This window comes from Vanacampus margaritifer, chromosome 2, assembly GCF_051991255.1.
Source record: "Vanacampus margaritifer isolate UIUO_Vmar chromosome 2, RoL_Vmar_1.0, whole genome shotgun sequence".
Lineage (NCBI taxonomy): Eukaryota > Metazoa > Chordata > Actinopteri > Syngnathiformes > Syngnathidae > Vanacampus > Vanacampus margaritifer.
Genome location: NC_135433.1, coordinates 51,338,420 through 51,365,868, shown reverse-complemented (window position 1 = coordinate 51,365,868; position 27,449 = coordinate 51,338,420). Strand labels below are relative to the sequence as shown.

Here is a 27,449-nt window from a genome sequence, read left to right as displayed (position 1 = left end):
TGTTAACAAAAATGGGGAAAAAATTAACTAATAGAAATAGTTTAAATGAATTTTTGACGTCTATAGCTGTCAATGGCAGTGAATGAGTTAAAATACTTTTTTTAATGTTTTGTTTGTTTGGTGATGCATCCATGAGCCACATATACACAGTTCAATGTATGAAATGGTGCCTCCACAAATAATAATATCTAATTGTCTTTGAGGGCGGACTCTGCTCTTGCAATTTAATGTCTTTAAAATGGCCAAATTTCAGAAAGACAAGAAAATGGAATGCCTAAAGTGAACTGTAATTCTTGACCTCTGGAGTATTTTGGGGAACGCGTGCCACAGACATGTTATTAAGACACTTGGGAACTATATCAATTCAGAATTGTTTTCCCTTTTAAACAAATTTCTATCTTCCACATAGCATCTTTTAATGGTAAAGGGTGGAAGTCTCCCCAAATCAAATCCGTCGAATCTAGTCAAAATTGCACAAATGCCAGTTAGTTCGAAGCTAATGTTGAGTTTCTGTTCAGATCGGATCAAGATGATGCAATCAGCTGCAATTTCAAGCAATGTAAAGTGCACAAGATCAAAGACGGCTGTAGTATCAAAGCAGCAACGCAGTTGGTGACGGTTGTACATTAAAGGTGGCTTTGTAGTGTGGTGGGTCACGGGAACAAAATGTCAATGCGGGAGAAACTAATAAGACCCAGCAAGAAAACCACCAAAATACCTTATTCTGCAAAATAACTCATTAATAGATGGTTACTGCTGACAAGAACGCAAGCTTCAAGAAAAAGACGGTCCAGGATGTGAGTACTGCATTTACATTGATATGCTCGCCAACATGAACATTGTGTTTGTAATTGGTTCACACTGGTGGGTGGAATGAGGCTGAAGGATTTATTGTTTTTGGTAATCGGCCAGGCAGATTCATTATGATGAATAGCGGCATCGGCCTCTTTTTTTGTTTTGATGCTCGATATATTAAAAACTGTTATTTTTCCTCCATCTGCTCCGAGTTAGCGACTGTTGACTGCCTGCAGCATTGGCCCGCCCACAGCACCATCTGATTGGTTGCTCGTGCAGTGCTAACAGCCAATAAGCAGCAATTAATGGCCACTAGCCTGCGAGCTAACGGCTAGCTCGCGGATTGGCAGCTAATTGGGAGTTTTGCGTGCGGGTGAATGGTTAGCCCGCAAGCTAACCATTACCTCGCGAATTAGCGGCTATTAGTCCGCTAGCTCGCGAATTAATAGCTATTAAATTAGCCCGTGAGCTAACGGTTAGCTCGCGGGCTAACCTAATAGCCGTTTTTTAGCGGCTATTTGGGAGTTATCCCGGGGTTAGCGTGTGGGTGAAAGGTTAGCCCGCAAGCTAACAGTTAGCCCGCGAATTAGGGCTAACTGGGAGTTGGCATTATTGTTGTTGCAAAAAGCTGATGGCAAACAAAAACCTTTAACATGTTGCAAATCACAAAAGCTGTTTAATAAACTTGTACTTGAAGGCATTTAAGCCGTCAAGTGCTGGAATTTTTATTATTGTTTTATCATTTAAAAAATTTGACACCAACTTTTTTTTTTCCTGCAAATGTATATTGGCTTCCAATATCGATTATCGGCCTCCCTGACTACCAATAATCGATATAAGTATCGGCCCTAAAAAAGCAGTCTATCTCTAATAATCAAAGCTATGTTTTAAAAATGCCCCGCTTATCGCCCAACGTCACCAATGGGAAAGAGGCATGCTAGTCGTGGACGGGTTACCTTAGCCAATCAACATCTTACTAATTTGTAAAGTTGTTGTTGAAAATAGCTTGACTGCTGTCATTCATTTTGTGGGCAGAAATCACAAGTTTGACTTCTTTCTGACCTCCTTCCACTTATTTTTTTTTTTTTAAAGAGTGAAAATAAATCCATAAATAAATCTCAATAAACCTAAATCTTTTCCCAGTTTAAGTTGTTCTCTAATTCCGTACCTCATTTCTATTGTATAGTCTGTGATTGCGCTTGGGTGTTTACTTTTTAATGTCATTTCCAAACATTCACTAACACGATTCAAGCGTAAAGCCCGTATCTCACTGAACAACGATGGCTTGCAAGGGGATGTAGCGAATGTTGTTTTTTCGTCAGGTTTCGCTCAAGATTGCGAAGATATTTACAAACCGTTTTAACGGTCGCAAAGAAAGTTTGAACATGTTCAAAAATTTGATGGCGACGAGAAAAACTTTTGTAGTCCTTGTCTTTGAAAGTAGAAATATTTCATGTCGTTTTGACCTCAAACTACTAACACCAAGCTATTAAATATACTTATTACACAATCAAAAACAGGTTAGCACACACAATTTATTCTTTTTTGTACGTGCATAATGACCGCCCCTAATTTGGAAAGCCTGTCCTGGGGGAATTCCAGTCGCAACGCAGCAGACACGTCCACGTCAAAAATGAGCAGTTATAAATTTCATTAAAAATGCATGTGGTTGTATTTTACCATTTTAAAAATGTGCAGAATTTCACGTTACTTCATGTTAAAGATTAGATAGCTCTTAATATGAAAAGAAAAATCATCACACTCGTTTCTACAGTACAGTACATCTTTTTAATTTTAACTCGATTTTATGAATTATTCTAAAATTACTGTATCAATGACTAAAAGATGCAGCCGTATTTCTGCTAAACATTTTTTCACTTTTATGTTTACAAGAGTATGATTTTTTTTTACGCTTTATTGTACCTTTAGAACAGATATAAAATTTGCGATTAATCGTGAGTTAACTATTGAAGTCATGCGATTAATTACGGTTAAAAAATTGAATCACCTGACACCCCTAGTTGTCGCACATTTAACAACAGAGGTTATTTTTCAGTCAGATGGCAAATCCAGTCTTGTAAAATACAGTAGCTATTATCCCATCTGACCTTTCCACCGGAAATGCTCATAGCGTTGCCATGCAATCATGTATAAAAGCAGTCAAATTTGTCAAAGGAGTTTGAAAGTCATGATGTCTAAAAGGAAACCAAATTTCAAAGGTGAGGAGGTGGAGGTGCTGGTGTAACGTGTCAAAAGGCACAATGCACTGGATGAAGGTAAGTAAAGTATCTATGAAGAGTATAAAATATACAACAACCTTAAATGAGAAAAAACGATCTCTTTCCTTTACTTAACGTTACATTTCAAATAATGGCAGGATAAATAAATACATTTGAGCTTTCTGTGGCGTAACTTTTGACTTCCATGGGTGCTCGCTTGACTTGATACCGTCTCAGAAGCTTGTTAGAGGAAAAGTGCTGGAAGTCGATGGGAGAAAAACGTGAAAGGCCAGATTTGAGACATTTTAGGGTTGTGCCACCCAAACCTCGTATCTGGAATGAAGATGGGTAAATGACAGACTTAAGTGGATGGGAGACTGCGCAGCCAGAAAAGCATGCAGCTGCGCACGTATTTCGTTCCCCTCTGACGCGCATGAGCGAATACACACTTAATCTGGAGACCCTGCTGAACCAAACAGAGCTACGGAGCCATTAAAAGTTCATCGAAAGTGTGGCTTTCTCTCACCCATTGGCAGCTCTGGGCCGAACTGAACGGTGTGACAGGTGACGCATGAGGGATTGTTAATGAGAGCTTTGAAATGAGATGTGGGTGCATCATGAAGGCTTGAAAGTACAGAAGAGGCAGACAAGGATAAGGTGTTTTTCACACTTCACAACATGACATTCAAATATGATGGATGCACATGGTTTGTTTACATTGTTTACCAACTGCATGCAAACATTACAACTGTATCTATATATATTGCTGCAAGTTGGATTTTTAGTGATCATTTGTAGACTTGAACTTTTGAGTCAGACGAGCATAAAAAACTTTAGCTGCAGCATTTCTACAGTGTACTGGATTTTAAGTCAGAGCGTTCACCCTCCACACATACTTAATGTCCTTTTGTCAAGATAATTTGGGTTTGAAATTTTAGCTTTGCATGTGACGCAGGTGTGTTGTCACCGTTGAGAACTTTTTTTTTCCTTATTACTCCATGTTGCATGGAGTTTGTTTTGTTTTATTCGTTTTTCCCTTTCGGACACATTTCTACAGGTTACATCGATCACATCATGTCATTTGCAACATTGACATCCGAAAGAAGGGCTGACGAGTGACGCCATGGCTATTAGTAACCCGTCCCCATCTATTCTTACTATAAGCATCAGTCATATACACTGTTTAAGTAGGTCATTGATTCATATCGTTATCAATCCCAGACTTAAGTCTGCACACTCCTCGCTCAGTTCATCTTGAGTAATGTCCGTGTATAAGTTGCAGCTAGTACCAAACATTTGGAATTGGTAAATCGGTTCCCGGACGCCACCAACAGGACCACCCAACCAGGTGAGCAGCCAAGTCGGACGCATGCTTGTTTGCCAGTAGCGTCTTCGCTGACCTTGGAGCAGCTTTCACACATGTTGTGGCTTCCAAAAGAGTATGTCGTCTTATATTCTGCCCATTGCGTCCACAGCAATGTTCACTCCATTCTGGTCAGCTCAGCCACCACTGTTGCCAACATCCGATTAGGTTTAGATCTTGACACTCCTGAGCGCCCACCAAAGCTAGCCCACCCGGCTGAGTAGCCCCCGCTTGCCGCATCCCGGAACCATATTCACCAACCCCATTGTAACTATTTACAGCAGATACATTGCAGCCACAATACAACCTTATCACGACAGCCTTGCATGTTACAACAAATGTCCAAGCAGAAATAGAGCCAGACAATGTTTACATTCTTACAGGAACAGCAATACATGTTATCAATGCAGGTATATAAACAAGAATTAACCTTAGCAGTGTCAGCAAGTAATCATATGCTATATTCACACTATTCAAATCATAACAGCTCCAGTTTTGGGTTAATTAGTAATATGTTACAATAATTTCATTTGGGTAAGACATAATCCACAATTTAATGATGTGAGTTACTGACAGCAGTTATTGTCTCTCAAACTCCACCAATTCTTCCACTCTTTTCACGATCCATATTTTCTTCTGAGAAGAAGATCCGACTTTTGTCCATGTTGTTCTTGATAACTCCATTCTTTCTCAATTGTCGCACACTTCTGGCAAAGTCAGCATTTCGTTTTGAGATTTTCATTGACGTAGACGTGTTTACCTTTAAGCTTGTAGCTATCTCTCAAAAGGGCAATCTTTTTCTTCCTGTCAAAAAAACCTGATCAGAACTGCCGGCAGTCGTGTCCCCCCCAGTTGGAAGCCAAGAGCACATCTATCCATCACAATTAATCCCAAATCTCTGAGTCGAGTTGTTACTTGCTGTTCCACAGTCTCGTTGGCTGAAGCTTGGTCAGAATCAACTGCACTTGTGCTGGCGCGGTTTAATCTGGATACCTGTAACTATCACATCGTTGATACGAAGACTCTGTTCCAAATCATCCACTTTTTGTTCCAAGGCGATAATGTGTCGATCTTTTTCTTGTGTCTCTTCAACTGCTGAATTTCCTGCAGAAGTGGATCGATGCTCTTTTTCATTTCAAGTATTTCTGTGACCATTTCTTTGAATTTTGCAAGAGAAGATTTTATCTCCACAATTTCGTCAGCTCTTTTTCCGCCAGCCACATTGCAACAATGTAGTCAAAAATCCCAATGTCAACAAAATAGTCACGAGCGAGTGCAGGAGCAAGTACAAATGTGTCCTTGATTTTTGAAGTGGGCAGGTAAAGCGCTGAATCTACATCATTAATGTTCCTAAATTCAATTTTGTTAGACTATTGCATACACTTGATAAATTGCAAATGAAAATAAACCACGTCACAAACCCTTTTTGAACTATTTTATGCATAAAGCAGTGGGGAAAAAAATTATTTTAACGGCATGCGACCTTTAATAAGAGTGGATCCTGGCTAAATTTACACTTTCATGTATCTTGCCACCAAAATATGTCCTTTAACACAGTGGTCCCCAACCACCGGGCCGCGGGCACCTTTGGACCGGGCCGCACAGTTAAAAGAATAAAAAAAACTTACTGTACTTCTGGTTAATTGATTAGCCGAGGCTTAAAAATATTTTATTTTGAAAAGTGACCAGATTCTTTCTGTTTACGACGGACTCTTGACACATGTCAAGATGCTAATTATCTCAGTCGCGTTTTGTTACCCTTGTTATGGTAGTGGACTTGCGTTTGTTGTCGTAGCCTTTTATTAATCAGCCGACGAACAGCCAAACACCCCCCCCCCCCCCCCCCACACACACTCCCAACCCACTGGGTTGCCAGTCCGCCAAAGTTGTGGACATGTATGAACCGGTCCGTGGTGAAAAAAAGGTTGGGGATCACTGCTTTAACAAACAACCTAAACAACAAAACTTGGATAACAAAAATCTCAGGTCATTTTTTCCCAAAGCCACATGAAAAAAAATTGACAGGCTCATGGCGTGTTTCCTCCTCCTTTTTTTTTTTTTACTATTGATGTCTGCAACGAAAGCTGCTGAAATGCCAAGTCCTTTTTAGTAGAAGGTCAGCAGAAAGGTTTTGCCCTTTTACCCTTGTGGGGTTTCTACCCTTCTGCTCAGTGAATGTGATTGAAACGGTGCGTTCTGTGCGTATCACTTTCGAATATAGCGGCTTGACAGCATAATGCAAAAAAACCCCAAAATGAGTCCAGTATAGCAAAGGTTGTCAACAATTGGTTGAATGTGAGCACAATTGATCAAACAATGCCGCCTCTCTGCTTTGGGTAGTAACAGGAAGCTGGGTGACTGAGCTCTCCCACTTGCACAACCACCAGTGCTTGCATGTACTGTATGTGTGTGCACAAACTGCATGACGCCTCTATGAGCAGAACAGGAAGTAGCGAGGTCTACGCTGTTCTCTCTCCTCCACTCCACCCCGTTGACTGGCTTTGGAGTCCGACAGGCTTTTGAGTGTAAATCCGTTCTGGATTTTGAGGCGGCGCGTGTTAGCGTACGTTGCCACTGTGTGAGTGCGACTGCAGAGGGGAGGGGGGGGAGTAAAGCCGGAGGCCAAACATGGCAAGTGAGGATGCAATAGAGGACTATATGAGGGATCAACCTGCGGATGACCCTGTACCCACTGAGCAGAGTGACACAGATCATTCGGTAGGCAACTTTTCAGCTCAAATCAACATGGCCGCCTCATTGTCCCTCCAACATTTAACACGGCCCTTCTCTTTTCGACTGCTTCCTCATTCATGTTGTGGAAATCTGAATTACTTGTTTGTCTCGTTTCTCTTCTGCCGGTCACTGATGTTTTGGCCCTTCTGTGGCAGCCGTCTTCCACTTGGGCGTCTTTTTTGTAAAAGTCCAGAGATGAAGTTGTATTGTGTTGAACACGAGTGCGTCACAGCACAAATTGTCCCTTCCTGTCTTTCATGGTGTGTCACCGTTGAGCTCCCTGCTGGGGTTGGCAACATGGTGCACACTCACTGACCTTTGTATTTTAGGTACGCCTCCACAATATGGCTACATTTTATGAAGATTATGTTCAGTTTAGATTGACACTTTCAGTTTGTGAGCAACTTCCCATACAGTTTTTGATACAGATGTTTTAATCAATGGTAAGTAAGTGTTCTTCTTCTGAGAAAGTACCATAAAATATTTTAAGCTTGGAGCTCCGGGTCACTGTCAGTTTGCGCTTCAGGGTCAACATCGTCTTATCATGCTCCACCCAAAGGATGACTAATAACCACTCTGTAGCTGTGTTTCCATTACAGTTTTTCGCAAAAATAAAAGCGATATTGTACTATTTCGATGAAGTGCCATTTTCGACTTGCCGGTGTTTCCATTGAAGAGCGTTACGCTTCTGAGGCGCAATTTTCGTAATATCCCGTCTCGCGGGATCTCACAGTTCTGTAGGAGGTGCTGATGATGTTTACAGAAGACAGACGCCCGGAGTTGTTAATATTACTTTAAAAACATCTCCCTCCCCTCATCGGGCGGGTTCGGCAATTTGGTGTTGGTGTGTGCGCACACGCTTATAACTTGTGTTATGGTGCGGACGGATGGATTTCAACGACGACGTGTGCCGTATGTCGCTCGTTGCCAGGGGCAACGGCCATTTGTCATGCAACGATATGGGACATGCGTTGAACGTCGGCATATTGGCTCCATAATGAATCGCTTTGTGCTTAAAAAGACCTGTTATCCCCTCCGAAGGCACCTCCGACACGAAAGCGAGTGGCCCCGTACTTCCTATTTCCTTTCCTCCGTTACTGGGCGGGGGTCACATGACTACAGAGAATGCGCAGAAAGAGTTTCCATTACACTTTTGCAAAATACTTCTATTTCGAAACGTCTCTAAAACCATTCCATGAGAGCGTAAAAACTTTTTTGCGATATTTTAGATATTTTTTCGAAAATCATGTGTTTCTGTTACCAGCTTGCCTTTTGCACAAAATTGAGGGTAATGCAAACGTACCTTGTGATACGCTTCGTCACACAAACACACACGAAATGCAAACGATTACAATTTGCCATCACTGTTTGGTGGGGAGCTAGTCTTCAGAGTCTGCGGGTCCATGTGCAAAACGCAAAGAAGGATTTATGTTTTGGGTTTTCCTGGCCACAAATTAGCCATGCACGTACTTTGCAGTGACATTGCTTGAAATCTGCACCAGGAGGAGAATAGACGCTCTTGCAGCACCACAAATTTGATATGGCACTGTAAACATGTAAAGATAGTGGCAATTCATACATTAATGATGGCATAAAAGGGCCCAAGTTATGTTTTCTGATGGACAAAATTTTAATTGTTCAATTTGAATACAATTTGCTGTGTGCAGTGCAAAAAGTTGCAATGACAAACCCAAGTTTTATTCACGTTTAGATCTACATTTAACATTTGAAATCTAATTTAATACAAGATGGCTGTATATAAATGGGGAAGTATGGTGTCAGTATTCATTAATGTTCAAGTTAAATTTCCTCTGACATTTTGGACAAATTCCCCATTGTAGGGGAGTTATGTATTTGAGGGAATGATGATTAACTAATTTGCTCTCAAAAACTGTCAACTGTACTGTAAACACGGTGTAGCGACTAACCTTGGGTCCTGTAGTCGCCGTGGATGGATGTGGGAGATGTTTTTGACACGCCCGACTAAGCAAATATTTGTCCACAAAAAATGGCTTCAATGATTCAATAAAAAAAAAAAAGTGGCATAAATGGCATCTATTTGAAATATTGCCATGGTCCCAAAAAATTATTTTTGTTTGTTCTATGCTGGAGCATACAGAAGGCTTTAATGCAGCTTCTGACCTGAAGAGGACGCTCAAAGCAATGGTAGTTATTACCAAAAAAAAAACGGCCAGCAGGTGGCAGCAGAGTATAAGCGATCAGCCAGGGCCAAGTTGGAAATTTCCCCAGTGTTTTCAACAGGAATGTGAAAAATGATTAAACTTAGCTATATTCTAATGCTGCAAAACGAAAATGGATACAAATATACTTTTTTTTATAGCAATAGAACACAATATTCTGTGGGCTTTGCAAAATCAGTCAAAATCCAGTAAAACAGCCGGGAGCAACGGGGGTTGCTTCAGTGAAAATGGCTGGTAGTGAAAGAGTTAAAAGCAAAAAAATATTAGAATCTGTAGATACTATTGACCCATGCCGCACGGTTCAGAGTGACTGACTACTACTAATATGCTGTATTTGGATTTTGGTTTTAATGATGCAGAGCTGGCGCCCCAGTCAGCTTGTAGTTGGATGCACACAAGCATAAGACGTTGTAATCAGACCTACTAAGCTGGATAGATGACTGTCTGGCTGCATGATGTTAAGAGTAACCCTGAGCACCCCACCGTGGGGAGGAAACGGAATCAGAAAGTGTGGAGAGTAGCTGGTAAAACTGGTCCCATTTTGTTGAGCTTCTTCGGTTTCTCAAGAAGTTTGGACAAAACACACGTCCAGACTAACATTGCACTCAAAACATTCCTCAGCAATTTGATGGGCTGGCAAGTTTTCAAGAAAACCCCACACGAGCAGTGGGATAATATGTAAACTCCACACAGGGAGTTGATTCTTAAATGTGAGCCAGACATGCTAACCACTAGAACACCGTGCCCGTGCTAGACTCATAATGTGAACTCTCGAGTCTTTAAGCCAGCCAGAAGCAGATGAGACCCTGATTAAAATCTGTATTCCTGCTGTTGTAATCGTGTTAGTGTTGATCATAGGAGCACTGATGTTGGCACTCAGCTGTTTACGCACTTAAAGTAAAAGGTAAATGGGCTCCATTTATGTAGCACCGTTCTACTTTCAAAGGTACTCAAAGGGCTTTTAACAATGTTGCCTCATAATACCTCACCCTCATAAACAGACGGGGTTAGAGTAGCTAAAACTTGTTGCGACTGCTAATACATTGTCTTTTTTAAATGTTCTTAAATGTACATTGCCTAGCCCCATGTTTTTAAAAGTTGTTTTTCTTTGAGTGGTATGAAAAAAGTAAAATAAGAATTTCACTATATATGAATGTGCTTTTGCCATGCATATAATAAACATATTGAATATGACTCGTTTCCTCCAAATAATAACTCGGTAAGAAATTATCCAACTACTGAAGTTTAATTACTTCAGTGCAAGTTTATTACTGCATTATTATATTGTTATTACAATGTAATTATTACATTTTAATCAGAGCATAACTGTCACATAAGCAAATTATAAAATGTGCAACTTCAGATATTGCCCAACACATTGTGCCACTTAACATAATACAGTAATAAATATTTTTTTATTTTTTATATATATAATAAATTGTAGTAAATTACACCACAAGAAATGTTTTTGAATAAACTTTTTGGAAACTGCACCAACGCTCAAGTTTAATTAAGTTCAAGTTTATTACTGCGTTATTATAATGTTATTACAATGTAATTATTCAATTTCTTACTTTATTTCTCTTTTTAATCAGAGCATAATTGTCACATAAGCAAAATATAAAATAGGAATGTGCAACTTCAGATATTGCTCAAAACACTTAACATACAATACAGTAATAAAATTTTTTTTTTTTTTAAATAATAAATTGCGGTAAATTATACCACCAAAAAATGGTATTTAATAAACTTTTATGAAACTGCACAATAGGCTCACTTTTGCAAGGTGTTTTTTAGGGGTGTGTCAAAAAATAGATTCGCATAAGAATCGCGATTCTCATTTATTACGATTCAGAATCGATTTTAAATGTCCCAAAATCGATTTTATTCAAATTATTTTACACTAATTATTATACTGTCTGGCCTTTATTTGGACCGCTGTTCATGTTGTACCCGGTTTGGCCACTGCGGGGCAGTGTGGTTCCACACGGTCTAATACACTGTTAAGTTGTAGCCACATTAGAGAGTAGAAGGAAAAAGTCCCGATCAAGTTATTCCAATAAAAAAAAAAAAAAATTCAGCGTGGAGCCGTTCTTTTGAGTGATTAAAGTGCCGCAAGTAGCGTGCTAATTAGCATTAGCCAGTCAGACTGGAGTAGATCATCACAATTCCTTGCACATCTATAGATTGAAGCAAAAATCCTTGTCAATCAAATAATTTTGAATCATAAATTGAAAATCGATTCTGAATCGAATCACAGGCCCAAAAATCGGAATCGAATCAAATCGTGAGACATTCAAAGATTCCCACCCCTAGTGTTTTCCCAACCTCAAAGCGGATTTTTTTAATAGGCTGAATTGTGGACATTTTTCGATGGACACTGAGGACAGTGCATCTACACTGCTGGGTTTTTTTCATATTGTACGGTCAACATACCGGTAGATTGAATGTGGGTCTTTGCCATAGCTACACAGACTCAGCGCACGTTACCAATAAATAAGAGGCAAACTATTATTATATCTTTGTATCCGTGCATTTCCATTCATACGAACCTTTTGATCCCACCTTCAGACTGATCCAGGTGGACTGTCAGTGCTGCAGCAACTTGGCTTGGACCAGAACTCCGACCTATCGGACTCCAGTGTGCAGCAGCGCCTGGATGAGTACCGCGAGAGGATCCGCCGGGAGATTCGCAAAGAGCTGAAGATCAAGGAGGGTGCGGAGAATTTACGGCGGGCCACCACCGACAAGCGAAATGCGCAACAGGTGGACTCGCAGCTCCGCAGTTCCAAACGCAAGCTCGAGTGTCTCCAAGCGCAGCTGCAGGAGCTCGATGCACTCATTGTGGTCAAGGGCCACGACGACAACAAAGGTACACTTTCTGCTTGGAAAAACAATGAATGAATTAGCATGCTTCAGTTGGCATTGCATAATTCACTGGTACATACACACACTCCAGGCCATATAATGTTATAAGAAAGTGTCCATCCTTTTTTTTCTGCTTATCCCTTATCCTATATTTATCGTCAACAGTTTTGTCAGTGGCCGACCTCAGCAATGTTGGATTTTGAAACTATACTCTATAGGAAATAATCTGTTCTGTTGGCATCATAAATCTAATATTAACTCATTCACTGCCATAAATTCATTTAAAAGAAAAAAGATTATTAAAAATTAGGGGCGACAGGCGATAATTTTTTTTTTAATTGTAATTAATTGCATGACTTCACTAGTTAACTCACGATTAATCACAAAATTTATATCTGTTCTAAATGTACAATTAAAAAAATTTCTAGGTTTTCATACTCTTGTTAACAAAAAAGAAAAAATGTTAAACTAATAGAAATGGTTCAAATGAATTTTTGACGTTTTAGCCATCAACGACAATGAATGAATTTAAAAAATAATAATAATTTGGAGCGTCAGGTAATTAAAATTTGGAATCATAATTAATCGCATGACTTCACTAGTTAACTCACAATTAATCACACATTTTATATCTGTTCTAAATGTACAATAAAAAATTCTAGGTTTTCATACTCTTGTTAACAAAAGTGGAAAAAAAAATGTAAACTAATAGAAATAGTTAAAATAATTTTTTTACGTCTATAGCTCAATGGCTGTGAATGAGTTAACTGTATAGCCAACTTTTAAGTAACATGTATTAAAGAGTATCTCTAATTTAAAAACAAGTGATGGCCTCTAAGGTGGTGCTGGAGTCCTCTCACCTTGATTGTATGTCTGCTATCTTAGTTTGTCATCGCATATCTTCTCGGCCATCGTTCTTTTGGACTGAAAGTGTTGAGAAACGGCAAAGAAAGAGCGAAACGCATATGAGCTATGCTGAGGTCTCAGGCGATAGGCAGACATCTTGCGAGAGAGATCTCGGTTCCCTTGATTTTGTCGGACAGAAGGCATAGTGATGCTGAAAATGTGTCAGACTTCCATGTTTTGTAACTTTAAAGAGGACGTCAATCCAAACATTTTCTTTACAAAAATGTTGTATAGCCAACACACCTGAGGATCGTTATCAGGCTCCATGCAAGCTTGCTGATTAGCTAATCGTTTGAGACGCCTGTGTTGCTGTGGAAAGCAGACTGGATTGGGGTACGTTGAGAACCACTGGTATACGCGACCGTAGCACTGAGCAACTGGGATTCGTTTTCAGGTGACAGCAAAATGGCCGCCCCGTGACACAGATAAAAAAACTGGTGGATTTTGCTACTTAGGTCGCAATCCACAAACACAATATTAATCATAATTTTATGTTTAAATTAGCCGGGGTGCTTACATATTGTAAAGAAGATTTTTGGTTGACTTCCCCTGTAAACCTTCAACCAGGTTTCTCATATATATATATATATATATATATATATAAGTAAAAGTAAAAATAAATACAAAAATAGAATTAAATATTAATCAATAAATAAAAACACTCTGCTCTCACATTTTTTTATATAATTTCAGGACGAAATTTTATTTGTTGATTGATATTTAATTCTATTTATATATTTATTTATTTATGGAATTCTATTTATACATTTATTTTTGTATTTATTTCAACATTTATTTAATCTTTTTTTTTTTTACTTTAAAAAAAAAAATTATGCATATATGTATTTTTTGTTATTTTTATTTTCATTTATATATATCTTTTTTTTAATAAAATTTTTGAAAATTATTTTTTGTATCCGTTTTTGTTTTCACTTTTAGTCATTTATTTATCTATTCATTTATTAAATTAAAAAATACATTTTGGCAGTTTTGGGCCTCCATAAGTGCAGCCCGTCCCCTCAAAGTTCCAGCTTGGCTCAGCAAGTCCCTGCTGCTGAGATAGTACTCGGATGTCCCCTGGGGAATTAAATTACCCCGGAAATTTTTGTTGTTGGAAAAACGCGCAAACTGAAATTTACCAAGGTAAATTGAAAAGTTCTCCAAAAGTTCCGGCGGTGGAAAAGCCTCTAATGACAGCAACCGCGGCCCAATTAGCTAAGTTGCTAATGTACCTAAATAACACTGCAAGACTTGTGTGAAACTGCTAACTTCAATAGCATTTTTAGCACACACAAAGGGGAAACAAATCCGGATTGTACAAACTTGTAAAGCATGTATGATCAAATTTGAAAGCACTCACCAACAACAGAGTGGGTAATTCCACGTTAGCAGCGCCGCCAAGTGGAAAAACAAAAACACTTCCTGACACTTCATTGGCAATCCAGCATGTCCACCTCGCGCATGTATATCATGTCCTTTTCATCAAAGTGACTGTCAAAGCTCTTGGGTGAAAAGTTGACGGATAAACGCTCATTTTTGCCCTCCTCGCCGTTGAAGTCCATTAACGCTGCACCGCTACTTTCCTGCCACAGGGGGCGTATTCAGAGAAATAGTCATGTGACGTCCGGATCTCCATTTGTGAATTTTTCAAATTACGAGCGCTCTCCCTAATTGGAGTTAGGTGCGATTTCCAGATACATGATGACCAAGTGAAGTGGGGAAAAAAAGAAGATAGAAACAGTTGATACATTTCCAGCTAAAAATTGAACTACAGTACAGTAGGCCGTCATCACACACAACACACACAGCCTAACCCGAGCCAAGTTTCAAACATCAATCATTATGCCACACCCCTTAATTTAAAGCCACTCTATAGTTGTTGTTATTGTGAGTTTTGGCAAGTCAAGGATCCATTTTTTATATATTTTTTTGCTTTGTGTCCTTAACCTGCTTACTTCCTGTTATGCTGCAGATGCTGCTAGATCTCCAGGTTCGGTCAGTCGCCCGTCTGCCAACCAACATCGCATTGCTGCGTTGGAGCGCCAGCTCAACATTGAATTGAAGGTCAAACAGGGTGCAGAAAACATGATTCCTATTTATGCCAATGGAGCGACCAAGGTATTCATCTGATATTAGATGGACTCTTCTCTGCTAAATGTATTTCTTATGAAAGGTTTTCTAATGACATGTTTCTTTGCAGGACAAGAAGCTTCTCCAGGCGGCTCAGCAGATGCTGCAGGACAGCAAGACGAAGATCGACATCATCCGCATGCAGATCCGAAAGGCCATGCAGGCCACGGAGCAATCTGAGGACAACCAATGTACGTTTTTCAACCTCACTCATCTTTCCGGTCCCCATTTAAGCGTTCGACCACCTTTCACACTGCATATTTTATGATGCCGGCAGTAATGGATCATTTCTTGCTTCAGGACTTCACAGTGCCCGGTCAAACACACTCACACATTGATGTACACTTTGTCCATTACAGCCCTCGAGCTCCTGGTTAGAATCTTATTGATGTTCCTGCATCCCCTTGATGGTGGCCAACAACTAAGAGCGAGGTCTCATGTAGCAGAGGTTAGAGACAAAGAAGGTTGGCAAGGGATGGAGAGCGGGAGTCAGGCTGACTGATACGTCAATGGATGGAACACTGTTTATGCTTTGTCTGTACCAGTGGCAAGTGGTGAGGTTTATAGTGGTCATGCTGGATTGACACACATGCTGATGCGAGCGCCCGTAAGCGGAAACATTTGGGGGTATTTTACTCATTCACTGCCATAGACGTCAAAAATTCATTTTCATTTTCATTCATAACTATTTCTAGTTTAACATTTTTTACCACTTTTGTTAACAAAAGTATAAAAACCTAGATAGAAAATGTGTGACTAATCGTGAGTTAACTAGTGAAGTCATGCGATTAATTACATTTAAAAATTGTAATCGCCCGACGCCCCTAATTTTTAATAATTTCTTCTAAAAAAATTTTTTTTATTAAAATTAAAAAGATTTTCTTTTTAAAGAAAAAGTTATTAAAAATAAGGGGCATCGGGTGATTAAAATTTGTAATCGTAATTAATCGCATGACTTCACTAGTTAACTCACGATTAATCACAAATTTTCTATCTGTTCTAAATGTACAAAAAAAATCTAGTTTTTCATACTCTTAACAAAAATGGGAAAAAACTAATAAAATAGTTCAAATGAATTTTTCACATCTATAGCTGTGAATGGCAGCGAATGAGTTAATTATTAAAAATCACATGGTAGTTTTTTTTAAACTACTATATCAACCCGGTTTCCGCCACTTTTGAGCGGAGCGGGGGAGAGGAAAAAATGACATCGCAGGGGAGCTGTAAGAGTTTTCAGCCCTACGGATAGCACACATAAAACGTTTTGACAACCTTTGGAATGTGTTTACTGCAAGATAAATTATATGGGCCTAAACACTGACATATTTCCGATAAAAACAATGAGTTGAACTAGCAAAATATAGACTAACTACTGAATACAGTGACATGTTTGATAAAGGCAGTTACAGGACAAACACACACAATAATCAACCAATCTCCTACCTTATTTATAGATTAATTCCATCCTACGGGCCTTCTTGGCAAACTCCACAATGACTTTGTCATAGAAGCTTTCATCTGACTTGACCTTCTGAAGCATCCTCCGTTCAATAGACATCATGGCAAGTCCAGACAATCTCTGCTGTCCCTTGGCATTGCGCTGATAGGTTTTGATCCTTTTTAGTCCAGAGAATGTTCTTTCCACCGCGGCAGTGTTGGATGGTAGAGTGAGGAACAGTTCACACAGTCTGTAGAGTTGCGGCGTGGCATCGATGAAACGGGTTAATTTACGAGACGTTTTGCTTTTTCAGATCAGGAGACGCATATCAACACTTTCAGCTTCATCAAAAAAATGTCCATAAGTGAGAGAGTCAAACGCGCGGTATGGAAAAGCCTGCTCAAACAGATGGAATCTGGAGAAGTCCAGGAGACCCACAAATGCCATCTTCTCCAAAGATGAAAGGCATTTGGGAATCAATTGTGTCCAGCACTTTGGGAAAAAAAATCTTTCTATTCCGTTTTCATGTCACCTGGCCCCCGGCACCTTTTTTGTTGGGTTCTCCGGTTGTGGGACCAGAGCAAAAACATGTTCAAATTCCCCTCTCTGTCTTTGCAACTGATGTGCTGTTCTCTTCATTTGACTCACACAATAGCCAATGGCAAAGCCTTTGATGTTGAAAAGCAAGATGTTGAAAAGCGGTGTGTGAAAAAACATCAGAAAAAAAGATGCAGGAGAAATACGACTTTGGGGTCCTCTAAATATTGAATAGACCTCTCGTCCCAGTCCAACGGTTTGTTTCTGATGTCATTAAACAGTTCGATTAGTGCTGGTTAGTGGTTATCTTTTGCTGTGTTCACTAACCTCGACATCACTGCGGCTCCATCATATGTTTGACCGGCAAGCTTGTCACCGCATTGCATTTCATCCACAGCAGCAAAAACTTCTTTTCTGTCTGGGGCAATTTTGTGTATATTTTATGGTAATTGTTGGGATTCCTTTTTTTATTTGGGGGCATTTTATAGTCACTTTTTGAACATTTTCTTTTGTCTTTCTTTGTATAAATCTTTTTTTTTTCTGATTAAAATGATTTTTCTAACTTTTTTTTGTGGGGGGGGGGGTTGAAGACAGTTTGTTTTATGGTAATTTTCTGCCTTTCTTCTTTTGTTTTTGGATATTTTATGGTTACTCTTTGGATATTTTCCTTTCTATCTTTTAAAAAATATAATTTTCTGACTTTTTTAGACTTTTTTTATAGATTATATGGTAATATTCTGCTTTTCCTCGTCTGTTTTGGACATTTTATGATCACTTTTTGGACATTTTTAGGTATTTTTTTTGAAACTTTGTAACTTTTAGCTACCTTCCGTCTCTCTTTTTGTGACAACTTATAAATTTGGACTTTGTCATTTTTTTTATATTCTTTTTTTTTTTTAAATCAAATTAATTCATTAAAAAATATTTTCTCCAACAAAAAAAAACCCCTTAGAGATCCACAGGAAGCCTGAGGAGAGGGACTAAAGAGCCACAAGTGGCTCCAGAGCCGCAGGTTGCAGACCCCTGAACTAGAGAAACACTACAGTTGCCAATTACGCATTGATTGTTCACACTACCATCTTGATAGCAAGTAAAATTAAATCAAGGGTAGACAGTAGACACACATTCAAATGAAGTGTCTAATTAAAGTATATCAGTTTGGCAAATTTTGTGCTGTGTAAGCATTGCACAGCGTGTTAAAGCCCACTGTGTATCCCAGGTAAACCTGACTTGTGTGGGGTGGAGCTGCGGGTAGAGGAGCTCTGGCATCATTACCGTGTGGAGCACGCTATGGCGGAAGGAGCAAAGAACATGCTGCGACTGCTCGGTGCAGGGAAGGTGCAAGACAAGAAGGCCATGGCGGAGGTCAGACAGTTTACTCAGTACTTTCAGTCAGTACTTTGGCTGTAAAACGTTGCTATGTATGCCCCTCAGGCTCAATGTGGTCTGAGCGAATCATCCCAGCGTCTGGACCTGCTCAGATGCTCTCTAGAGCAGCGGCTACAGGAGCTCCCAGAGGACCACCCCAAGGCCTGCCTGATTAAGGAAGAGCTGGCGTTGGCTTCCTCCTCAGCCTTCAGCAGCCGCCAAAGCACACCCTACGTTCACAACCAGTACAGCACCCTGAGTAAACCATCACCTCTCACAGGTAGACCAAGGGCCAATACATCCGGAGGGCATCATAAATAAATCAAGTGAAAATAAAAACGGATATAAAAAAATAAACATGTATGTGGAAATACAATACAAAAAAATAACACTTAAGACCACCCCCTCATTTGAATAACATTTCATGACGGATTTCATGCGGACAGGCGTCTGCAGCATGTAATAAATAAGAGCAGAGCGTTTTTATTTATTGACTGATATTTAAGTCTATATGTTTATTTCTATATTTCCACATTTATTTATTTATTTTAGTTTTTGAGTCTTGTTTTTATGTTTTTATTTATTTTTACTTTATTTACGTATATATATTTTGTTGCTTTTACTTCTATTTATATTTCTACGCTGTATTCTTTTTTATTTTCACTTTTATTTATTTTTTATTTTGTCATTTTTAGTCCTTACAAGGTAAAATCAAACAAAACATGGCTTTGGTGTGTTTGTTGGTTTGACCAAAATTAAAGCCGCAACAGATGTATTTTTATGTAACTCAATAATGTTTGTTTGACTTCCATTAGGAGTTGCAATCCCATTTTTATGCTTGAGGATCGTTAAAGTGGTGGAAAAGCATTGTTTACTAAATCACATTTGGTTTTAAAAACTGACAAATGTGCAGACCATTCAAAAATGTCATTTAAAAATAGCAAAATAACATTTAATCATTTTTGTCAATTTTTGTATATAAAACAATGTTCATGTTTAAATTTAACCTACTTAAAGCTTAAGTATTTATTTTGAATTCCTTTTCTGATAATACTGGCAAACTCTAGAAATATAGTTATTGAGTTTGTACTGAATAACATTTGTTGCTGTTGGTCAAGCCGTGACGTGTTTCTTCTGTGTGCAGGAACTCTTCAAGTTCATCTTCTGGGATGTGTGGGGCTGCCAGAGGTGGTCCCAGGCAGAAGCAGAGGGACTCCCGTGGTTCTTCCCGCTTACACTCCAGGAGATGGACGCTCCTTTAAACTGAGCGGCCTCTATAGCCGCAGCAGCAGTAGTATGAGCCTCAAGATCCCGGGCAAGAATGATGAGCTGTCTTGTACGTATTTTATGAGAATTACAGATGTGGGGGGAAAAAATACAGAATGTAATGTTTTCACTTTTCAAATGAACATTGGTCAGATTATGACAGCAACATGCTGATTTACTGCTACGCAAAAAAATAGATGATGTAAAAAAATAAATAAAATGTGTATTAACTCATTCACTGCCATTGACGGCTATAAACGTCAAAAATTCATTTGAACTATTTCTATTTAAGTGTATGAAAACCTTGAATTGTTTTTATTGTACATTTAGAACAGATATTAAATTTGTGATTAATTGCGAGTTAACTAGTGAAGTAATGCGAATAATTACGATTAAAAACTTTAATCGCCTGATGCCCTAAATTTGTAATACTTTATTCTTTCTTTTTTTTATTCATTCACAGCCATTGATGGCTATAAACGTCAAAAATGAATTTTAACTATTTCTCTTAGTTTACCATTCCCCCCCCCCCACTATTGTTAACAAATGTATGAAAACCTATCATTTTTTTATTGTTCATTTAGAACTGATATAAAATGTGTGATAAATCGTAAGTTAACTAGTGATGTTATGCGATTAATTACAATTAAAAAATAATAATCGCCTCTTGCCCCAAATTTTTATTCTTAAAAAAAAAAAGAAGAAGAATTTATGGCAGTGAATGAGTGAAGTAGATGGCAGAAAAAGCAAGATTATTTATAACTTTCATAAAGCCTGTGGTTAAGATGAATAAAACAATACCTCTGTCTGTGTGGTTATTAAAGTGGAAGTGAGTGCAGTGCTGAAGCTAGAGAACACGGTTGTGGGTCAGACCGCTTGGAGAACATTTGGAGATCAGACGTGGGACCAAAGCTTCACTGTGGAGCTGGAGCGGGTGAGGATGGTCACTTGAATAAATCGCAACTTCTCATAGCTGGCATCATGTTGCTTCTTTTGATTGCCAGCCTGCAAGATTGCTTTGTTTGCATTAAGCATTATGCACAGTACATTTCTGCCTGCATTCTATTGATGCGGGAACTTGTATTAACATCCTGTTGTTTTCTTTTGGATTAGTCCAGGGAGTTGGAGATAGCTGTGTACTGGAGAGATTACCGTTCTCTGTGTGCTCTGAAGTACCTGAAGCTGGAGGAGTTTTTGGATAACCAAAGACACAGAGTCAAGCTAGATCTGGAACCGCAGGGGCTGCTGCTGGCAGAGGTAGGAACACATCACAGCCATATGTCCAAAATGAGCCATTTTGTGAAAGGGATAAATGAAATCATATTGACTCCAGAATTAATGATTTTATTGGAAATGCTTCACTTTTTACTTTCAGGTCACCTTTTTCAACCCAGTAATAGAAAGAGGACGAAGACTCCAGAGACAAAAGAATGTTTTTTCAAAACAGCACGGTACGCTTCAGAACTCGAGGCTTGTGTGCCACGATGCACTGTGTATTTGTTTCCAAATGGGAAGTGGGCTGTCAGGTGGGGGCCACATAGGGTGTGGCAGATGGCATTGATGCATTTCCACGCAACATAGAGACAATGATTGCAGCTTTAGGTCCTTGGGAGCTCTGCCAATAGAACTTGTTGTCCATGATGCAATGCATAACCGTACCTCAGCAAAGTAAGCAAGCACACATTAAATGGTTGGAAATGTTTTTGCCTAATCATGACTTTTATTACATTGGTTGCTTAGTATGGAACCGCATATACTACAGTCGCATTTGATACATCAGCATAATCGGATAAGGTCTAATAGTGGACATGCAGTGCTCGAGTGCTTTCCTGCTCACATATTCTGAGACTCTTGTCTCATGTCCAAGCTATAAACTCAATAGTGCGCAGGTGAACTTAACCCAGCTGACTTTAAATGAGAAGTGGAGTACCCTGGAGTGGATGCCAACCAATCACAGGCTACTGTGGCAACGATTTTCTTGACATATGTAAATCAGTTATAGAATCGAACCTTCTTAAATAAACTATATTGTCAGTGCATGTTATGCGCACTCATTGATCACAACATTGAACTAGTTTATAACGTACAATTTGATATGATGAAATACAAAAGCTGTAGCCCTGATTTGGGGAGAAAGGGACATTATAAAGAGACTAGATTACACACAGGTGAACTCTTTTTTCATCGTCAGTCATTTAGGTCAACATTTGCGTCCCCATTTAGAAATCATCAGTTGGTTGCACTGAGAGAAAAAGGGGTGGAATAATATCACATGCCCGACTTTTCAGTTCTTTAAAAAAAACAAAAAAGTTTAAAATATTGTATAAACTTGGTTTCATTTCACAATTATGTATAGCTGTTAAAAAGTACTCATACTTTCATAATTGCTATTGTTTGTGTCAGGCAAAGCATTCCTGCGTGCCCGCCAGATGAACGTGGACATCAGCACATGGGTTCGCCTGCTGCGGAATGCCATCCCAAGTGGAAGCAATGCACCTGCATACACACCTGGTTTCTCAAGCAACACACACTCACACAGCGCTGGGTAAGTCAGAAGAGTAAAATGCCGTCATATGAAATATCTTGCAATCTTTGTAATTCAGGATTTGAGTACTGAACCATTACCAGGTCGATTTGAATGGAATGGAAACCTTAAAGTTTGTCATTTGTTGTTGTTGTGTTTGCAGAGAAATCTCTGTAGAAAAACTAACTCTGGACACAGAATCTCCGCTCAAAACTGAGGTCAGAGACTTTAACACTGTGGTGAGTGAGTAGAGGTCTAAGAGAAAGCCACCTGTCTTAGAACTATCATGTCGCAGATCTCCGCTCCCGGATCTGAAACGTTTGGCTCGGAAGCTGAGCAGCAATCGGTCTTACAAAGTTGGGAAGAATTAGAGGAAGAACAAAGCCCCAAACCTGGGCACTTCTAATAGGTCTAAATTGGATAGAGGGGATGTTTAATTGGAGTCAGGTCAAATCCCTGACAGTTTCCTGGTGAGGATAAATACGATCAATTAGAGAGTGGCCATGTAGAAGAGAAAACATGGGAAGTGCTTTTGGGAATGGAAATCCATCAATTCCTTTGAAACAGAGGCCACACCCGCTCAGCTCTGCTTCAACGCTTCATTTCTCCATCACACATATCCAACTCGATAGTTCCAAAATGTTTCCGGAAATTTATTTGAAAATTTCCAACCACAAACAGTAATTTAACAGAAAACGGGTCACAGATTTAGATGAGCACAAAGAGAGTTTGAGCGGGAAAAGGCTTTGTGGCAGATGGCATTTTCATCAGAGGTTGCAGTATTAAGGGATTAATTCCAGTGTTTTTGAGATAACTAATTGACTCATTCACTGCCATTGTCGGCTATAGACGTCAAAAATTCATTTGAACTATTTCTATTACTTTAACATTTTTTTTCCACTTTTGTTAACAAGCGTATGAAAACCTAGATTTTTTTAAATTGTATATTTAGAAAAGATATAAAATTTGTGATTAACCGTGCGTTAACGAGTGAAGTCATGCGATTAATTACAATTAAAAAATGTAATCGCCTGATGCCCCTAAATTTTAATAATCTTTTCTTTTTTAAATCGTGTCAGGCGATTATTTTTTTTAATTGTAATTAATTGCGTGACTTCAAATCACAAATTTTATATCTGTTCTAAATGTACAATAATTTTTTCCCAAGTTTTCATACTCTTGTTAACAAAAGTGGGAAAAAAAAATGTTAAACTAATAAAAATAATTCAAATGAATTTATGGCAGTGAATGAGTTAATGTTGAGGAAGGATGGGAGGAGATTGGGTGAGGGGAGGAGCCAGCATGTTTGTCTGCAAGTGGATCGGAATAGCATTAAGAGCATGATGAGCATTAGCATGTTTATCAGCCTTGACTTCTGCTTGGTACAGATGTTGTCAGCGATGTCTAAATAGTTTGAAATCATACTTTGTTTTTATATGTAGATATTTATCTATAAAAAAAAAATAGCATGTTAACAAAGCAAAAACTCAAAATGTTGTGGGTATGCTTGCCCCTCTATTCCACTAGATTAGATCCGCCCCTGTAATGTGAAGCCTGAAGAATCATTTCTCCACATTCAGAACCAAAATAAAAGCAATCTGTACTAAAGAAAATCGATCTTCAGGTCGTCATAGCCGAGTGGTTATAAAAATTTTTTTTAAAAAAAAGGCCCCCCGCATTCATTTGGACACCCTTGTTGAAGAATCCTCATATCCCATGTCTGTCTTTCTACTCATGTGTTTTTTCTCTTTTCTTCCCCTGCTTCACTCTGTGGCACTCCATAGCAGCAGACGGCACTCATCGAGCCCCCTTCCATGCCGGATGTTCCTGTTCCTGACCCCCCGACCAGATCACAGTGCCGGGACTCCTTGTGCAGGTGCCAAAAAAGCACACATTCTCTATGTCTACACATAAACCATGTGTGCATCCTGTTGCAATATGGCTGACACAGCGTGACACCAGAAACTCATCCCTGCGCACAATATATTTTTTCTCTCTCTTTTTTTTAATTTAGCTGGTCATAGTATGAATTACAGCGTACGTTGCCCACAAATGAGAAACACTTCTATTGTATATTTCTTTAAAATAAAACGATGTATGTGCCTCCACTAGTCTAAACACGGTATTGCAATTAATATTGTGCACCCATTTTAATCCAGTCTCAGGGGGGCAGCCTTGTTGTCGACTGAAGATTTGCTCAGTGCTCAGGTAGCGACCAATCATGGCTAACCTGTTTTCTGCATTTGCTCATGTGATGTTCACAAGATGAGCCGTGATTGGCCGTTAAGCAAATGTGATGTCATTTTCAGTTCACAGCAAGGAGCAAAATGCCCGCCTGAGATGGATAAAAATGGGTGGACTAGTGCGGGCACATACAACATATTATTATTATTATTATAAAGAACATTTTTGTCTTGATTTCCACTATAAGGTGGAGATGAAGCAATACATCAGTTAATTAATCATGCTTAAGAAATAACTTACTAGTTAAAATGTGAAAATGATATTCTTTTTTACACTGGAGAAATTGTGGATATTGCAGACTGCTCAACACCCATCCATGAGTACTTACATTTTCTGAACTCACTAGATGAATGAGGAAACAATCACAATGTTTATGAAGTCAGAATGACAGAAAATGTATAGTACTTATAATGTTGCATGCACTGCATATAATCTGTGTGTAATCTCTCTCTCAGACCAAGCAAAGGGCCTGTTTGCTTGCAGGATTTCAAACTGATAGCAGTGCTCGGCAGGGGGCACTTTGGCAAGGTATTACTGTGCCATTATTCATGTGCTGATTGACACCCGTAAGCTCTTTGCAAAACATTCAGTCTCATTTTTTGAAAAATGAAATATTGGATTTAAACAGTGCTGGCTGACCCTTTGTGGTGAAATATATAAAATCATGTAACTAAATGTTGAGTGACCATTTTACCTCCAAAAGATTGTGATAGTATTCTTTTCTTTTTTTTCTTAATTGAAAGCTATTGTGGTCTCTCCAGGTGTTGTTATCGGAATACAAGCGGACAGGCGGCCTGTACGCCATCAAAGCCCTGAAGAAAGGAGACATCGTCACGCGGGATGAAGTGGAAAGGTAACGACAAATAATGACCCCTGAACTATAATGTAATTACCGTCACATGTTGACTCTCATCTTCCTGCCTCTCGTCTGTCTTCAGTCTGATGTGCGAGAAGCGCATCTTTGAAACGGTCAACAGCTCACACCACCCGTTCCTGGTCAACCTGTTTGCGTGTTTCCAGACGCCGGAACACGTATGCTTCGTCATGGAGTACACTGCGGGAGGGGACCTCATGATGCACATACATGCAGACGTCTTTTCAGAGCCGCGTGCTGTGTGAGTTACACTCTGTAGGGCAGTAAATACTAGGGGTGGGAATCTTTGACTGTCTCACGATTCGATGCGGAACCACACTGCCTCTCAGTGGCCAAATCGTGTACAACATGAACAGCGCTCCCAATAAAGGCACACACAAACCAGGGCAAGACAGTATAAAATAATTTAAATAAAACCGATTTTGGGGCATTTAAAGTCGATTCTGAATTGTACTAAATGAGAATCACGATTCATGTCAGAATACATTTTTGGGGGGGGGCACACCCCTAGTAAATACCGTCATTCTGTTGTTATATAGGAAATACAGTCAAATGAAAGAAAGTTTGAAGGGAGACCAGGCAGAAGGAGCAAAGAGAAAGTCAACAGAGAATAGTAACAGAGTAACAATAGTCAAGAGACAATAGCATAACATCGGAGTTGGATTTGACACTGTTATGTTGTTTTCACAGGGCCAAGACTTTAAATGCGCACCCCTTCATTGACTATTTACATGCACTTAAGTTAAATTTTTAACATTGACTTAATTTATAAGATAACATTGCACTAGTGTTAATTTTGTCAACGAAACCTAAAAAAATATTTCACCAACACACATTTTTCACCGGACTAAAACTAGACTAGACTAAAACCCTCATTAATAAACAATAACTGTGACTAAATCAGTACGCATTTTCGTTGACTAATGAAGACGTGATAAAAATGTACCTCACTTAATAAAAACTGGATTAAAATCTGTAGACATTTTAGTTCATGAAAAAAAACAAGACGAAAATGATATGATTTTGTCAAATCTTGCCTCTACTAACCTGTCGCCGTGACACTGTCATGTGACGCACAGTGACACACACCCTTTCAAATCTGCAACTACCGAGTGCAACATGCACAATTTGTACACATGGGACAGACAAGAGGTGAATTCACGGTGAAAAGTAAAAATAAAAATAAAAAAAGTAAATTATAGTTAATTGTAACATTAATCCAACGGCTATAACATGCCAACAATAATGCAAATCCGACCTATAACTAATGTTAGCTAACTTACTAGCTCATAGCATGGAGACATATTAGCCACTTGTTGATATACTGTAATTGTGTTTCAAATTGTTTTTCATCAAAATGATGAAATGAAAATTTTATGTGAAATAGTTTTAGATCCCAAATGTTCAACAAGACAAAAACTAACAAGCGTGATTGAAACTGGACTAAAACTGAGAATGAATTTAAAAATGGCGTATAAAATTAACACTACATCGCACAATTTAAAATATAAAATGCAACCTTTCTTAATTCCATCAGTGTTTGGTTACTCTCAAACAAACAATGTGAGTGACTTGATGTCACACATAATCTAATTTTATTGGACAAACCAAGCTAACCAATTTCCATACGTCTCTTTAAAAAAATAATTATATATATATATATATATCTATATATATATATATATATAAATCCAACAGACTTTTTTTTCATTTCAGTACAGTATCATTTGTAGTAATATTAATTAGGCATTGTTTTGAATTTCATTCTACTATGTGTTAGTTGTTCCATGTTCAGGCTTAGTTTTCAAGTTATTGTAAATAATTACTAATAAATATTGTAAATATGCCGCTTCCCCTCTTGAAAGACATTTATTCATCCACACAAGAGTTCATATGGATTTTACTTAATGATCAAGAAACATTTTTTTTGTTTCTTGAGATAATGTCAGATATGTGTTGGTTGAGGTCTGTCTTTGTCCATCA

General features: G+C 38.8%; 1 protein-coding gene across 6 annotated transcripts in view; it reads left to right on the top strand.

Moving 5' to 3' along the window:
- Positions 1 to 27,449, top strand: part of pkn1b (protein kinase N1b) — a 47,172-nt gene that overhangs the window by 15,208 nt on the left and 4,515 nt on the right. Inside the window, exons 1-16 of one of the 6 annotated variants that reach the window (XM_077556988.1) lie at positions 652 to 797; positions 11,883 to 12,183; positions 15,058 to 15,203; positions 15,286 to 15,406; positions 18,410 to 18,555; positions 18,625 to 18,838; positions 19,703 to 19,894; positions 20,649 to 20,758; positions 20,938 to 21,081; positions 21,200 to 21,275; positions 22,228 to 22,369; positions 22,512 to 22,587; positions 24,133 to 24,224; positions 25,048 to 25,120; positions 25,354 to 25,445; positions 25,531 to 25,707. In XM_077556988.1, coding sequence (XP_077413114.1) covers positions 747 to 797; positions 11,883 to 12,183; positions 15,058 to 15,203; positions 15,286 to 15,406; positions 18,410 to 18,555; positions 18,625 to 18,838; positions 19,703 to 19,894; positions 20,649 to 20,758; positions 20,938 to 21,081; positions 21,200 to 21,275; positions 22,228 to 22,369; positions 22,512 to 22,587; positions 24,133 to 24,224; positions 25,048 to 25,120; positions 25,354 to 25,445; positions 25,531 to 25,707 — 2,153 coding nt within the window. In that variant the 5' untranslated portion in view covers positions 652 to 746. Of the gene's footprint in view, positions 1 to 651; positions 798 to 6,944; positions 7,096 to 11,882; positions 12,184 to 15,057; positions 15,204 to 15,285; positions 15,407 to 18,409; positions 18,556 to 18,624; positions 18,839 to 19,702; positions 19,895 to 20,648; positions 20,759 to 20,937; positions 21,082 to 21,199; positions 21,276 to 22,227; positions 22,370 to 22,511; positions 22,588 to 24,132; positions 24,225 to 25,047; positions 25,121 to 25,353; positions 25,446 to 25,530; positions 25,708 to 27,449 lie in introns of those variants that run through there. The other 5 variants (XM_077556987.1, XM_077556985.1, XM_077556984.1 and 2 more) reach the window with 5 other exon arrangements.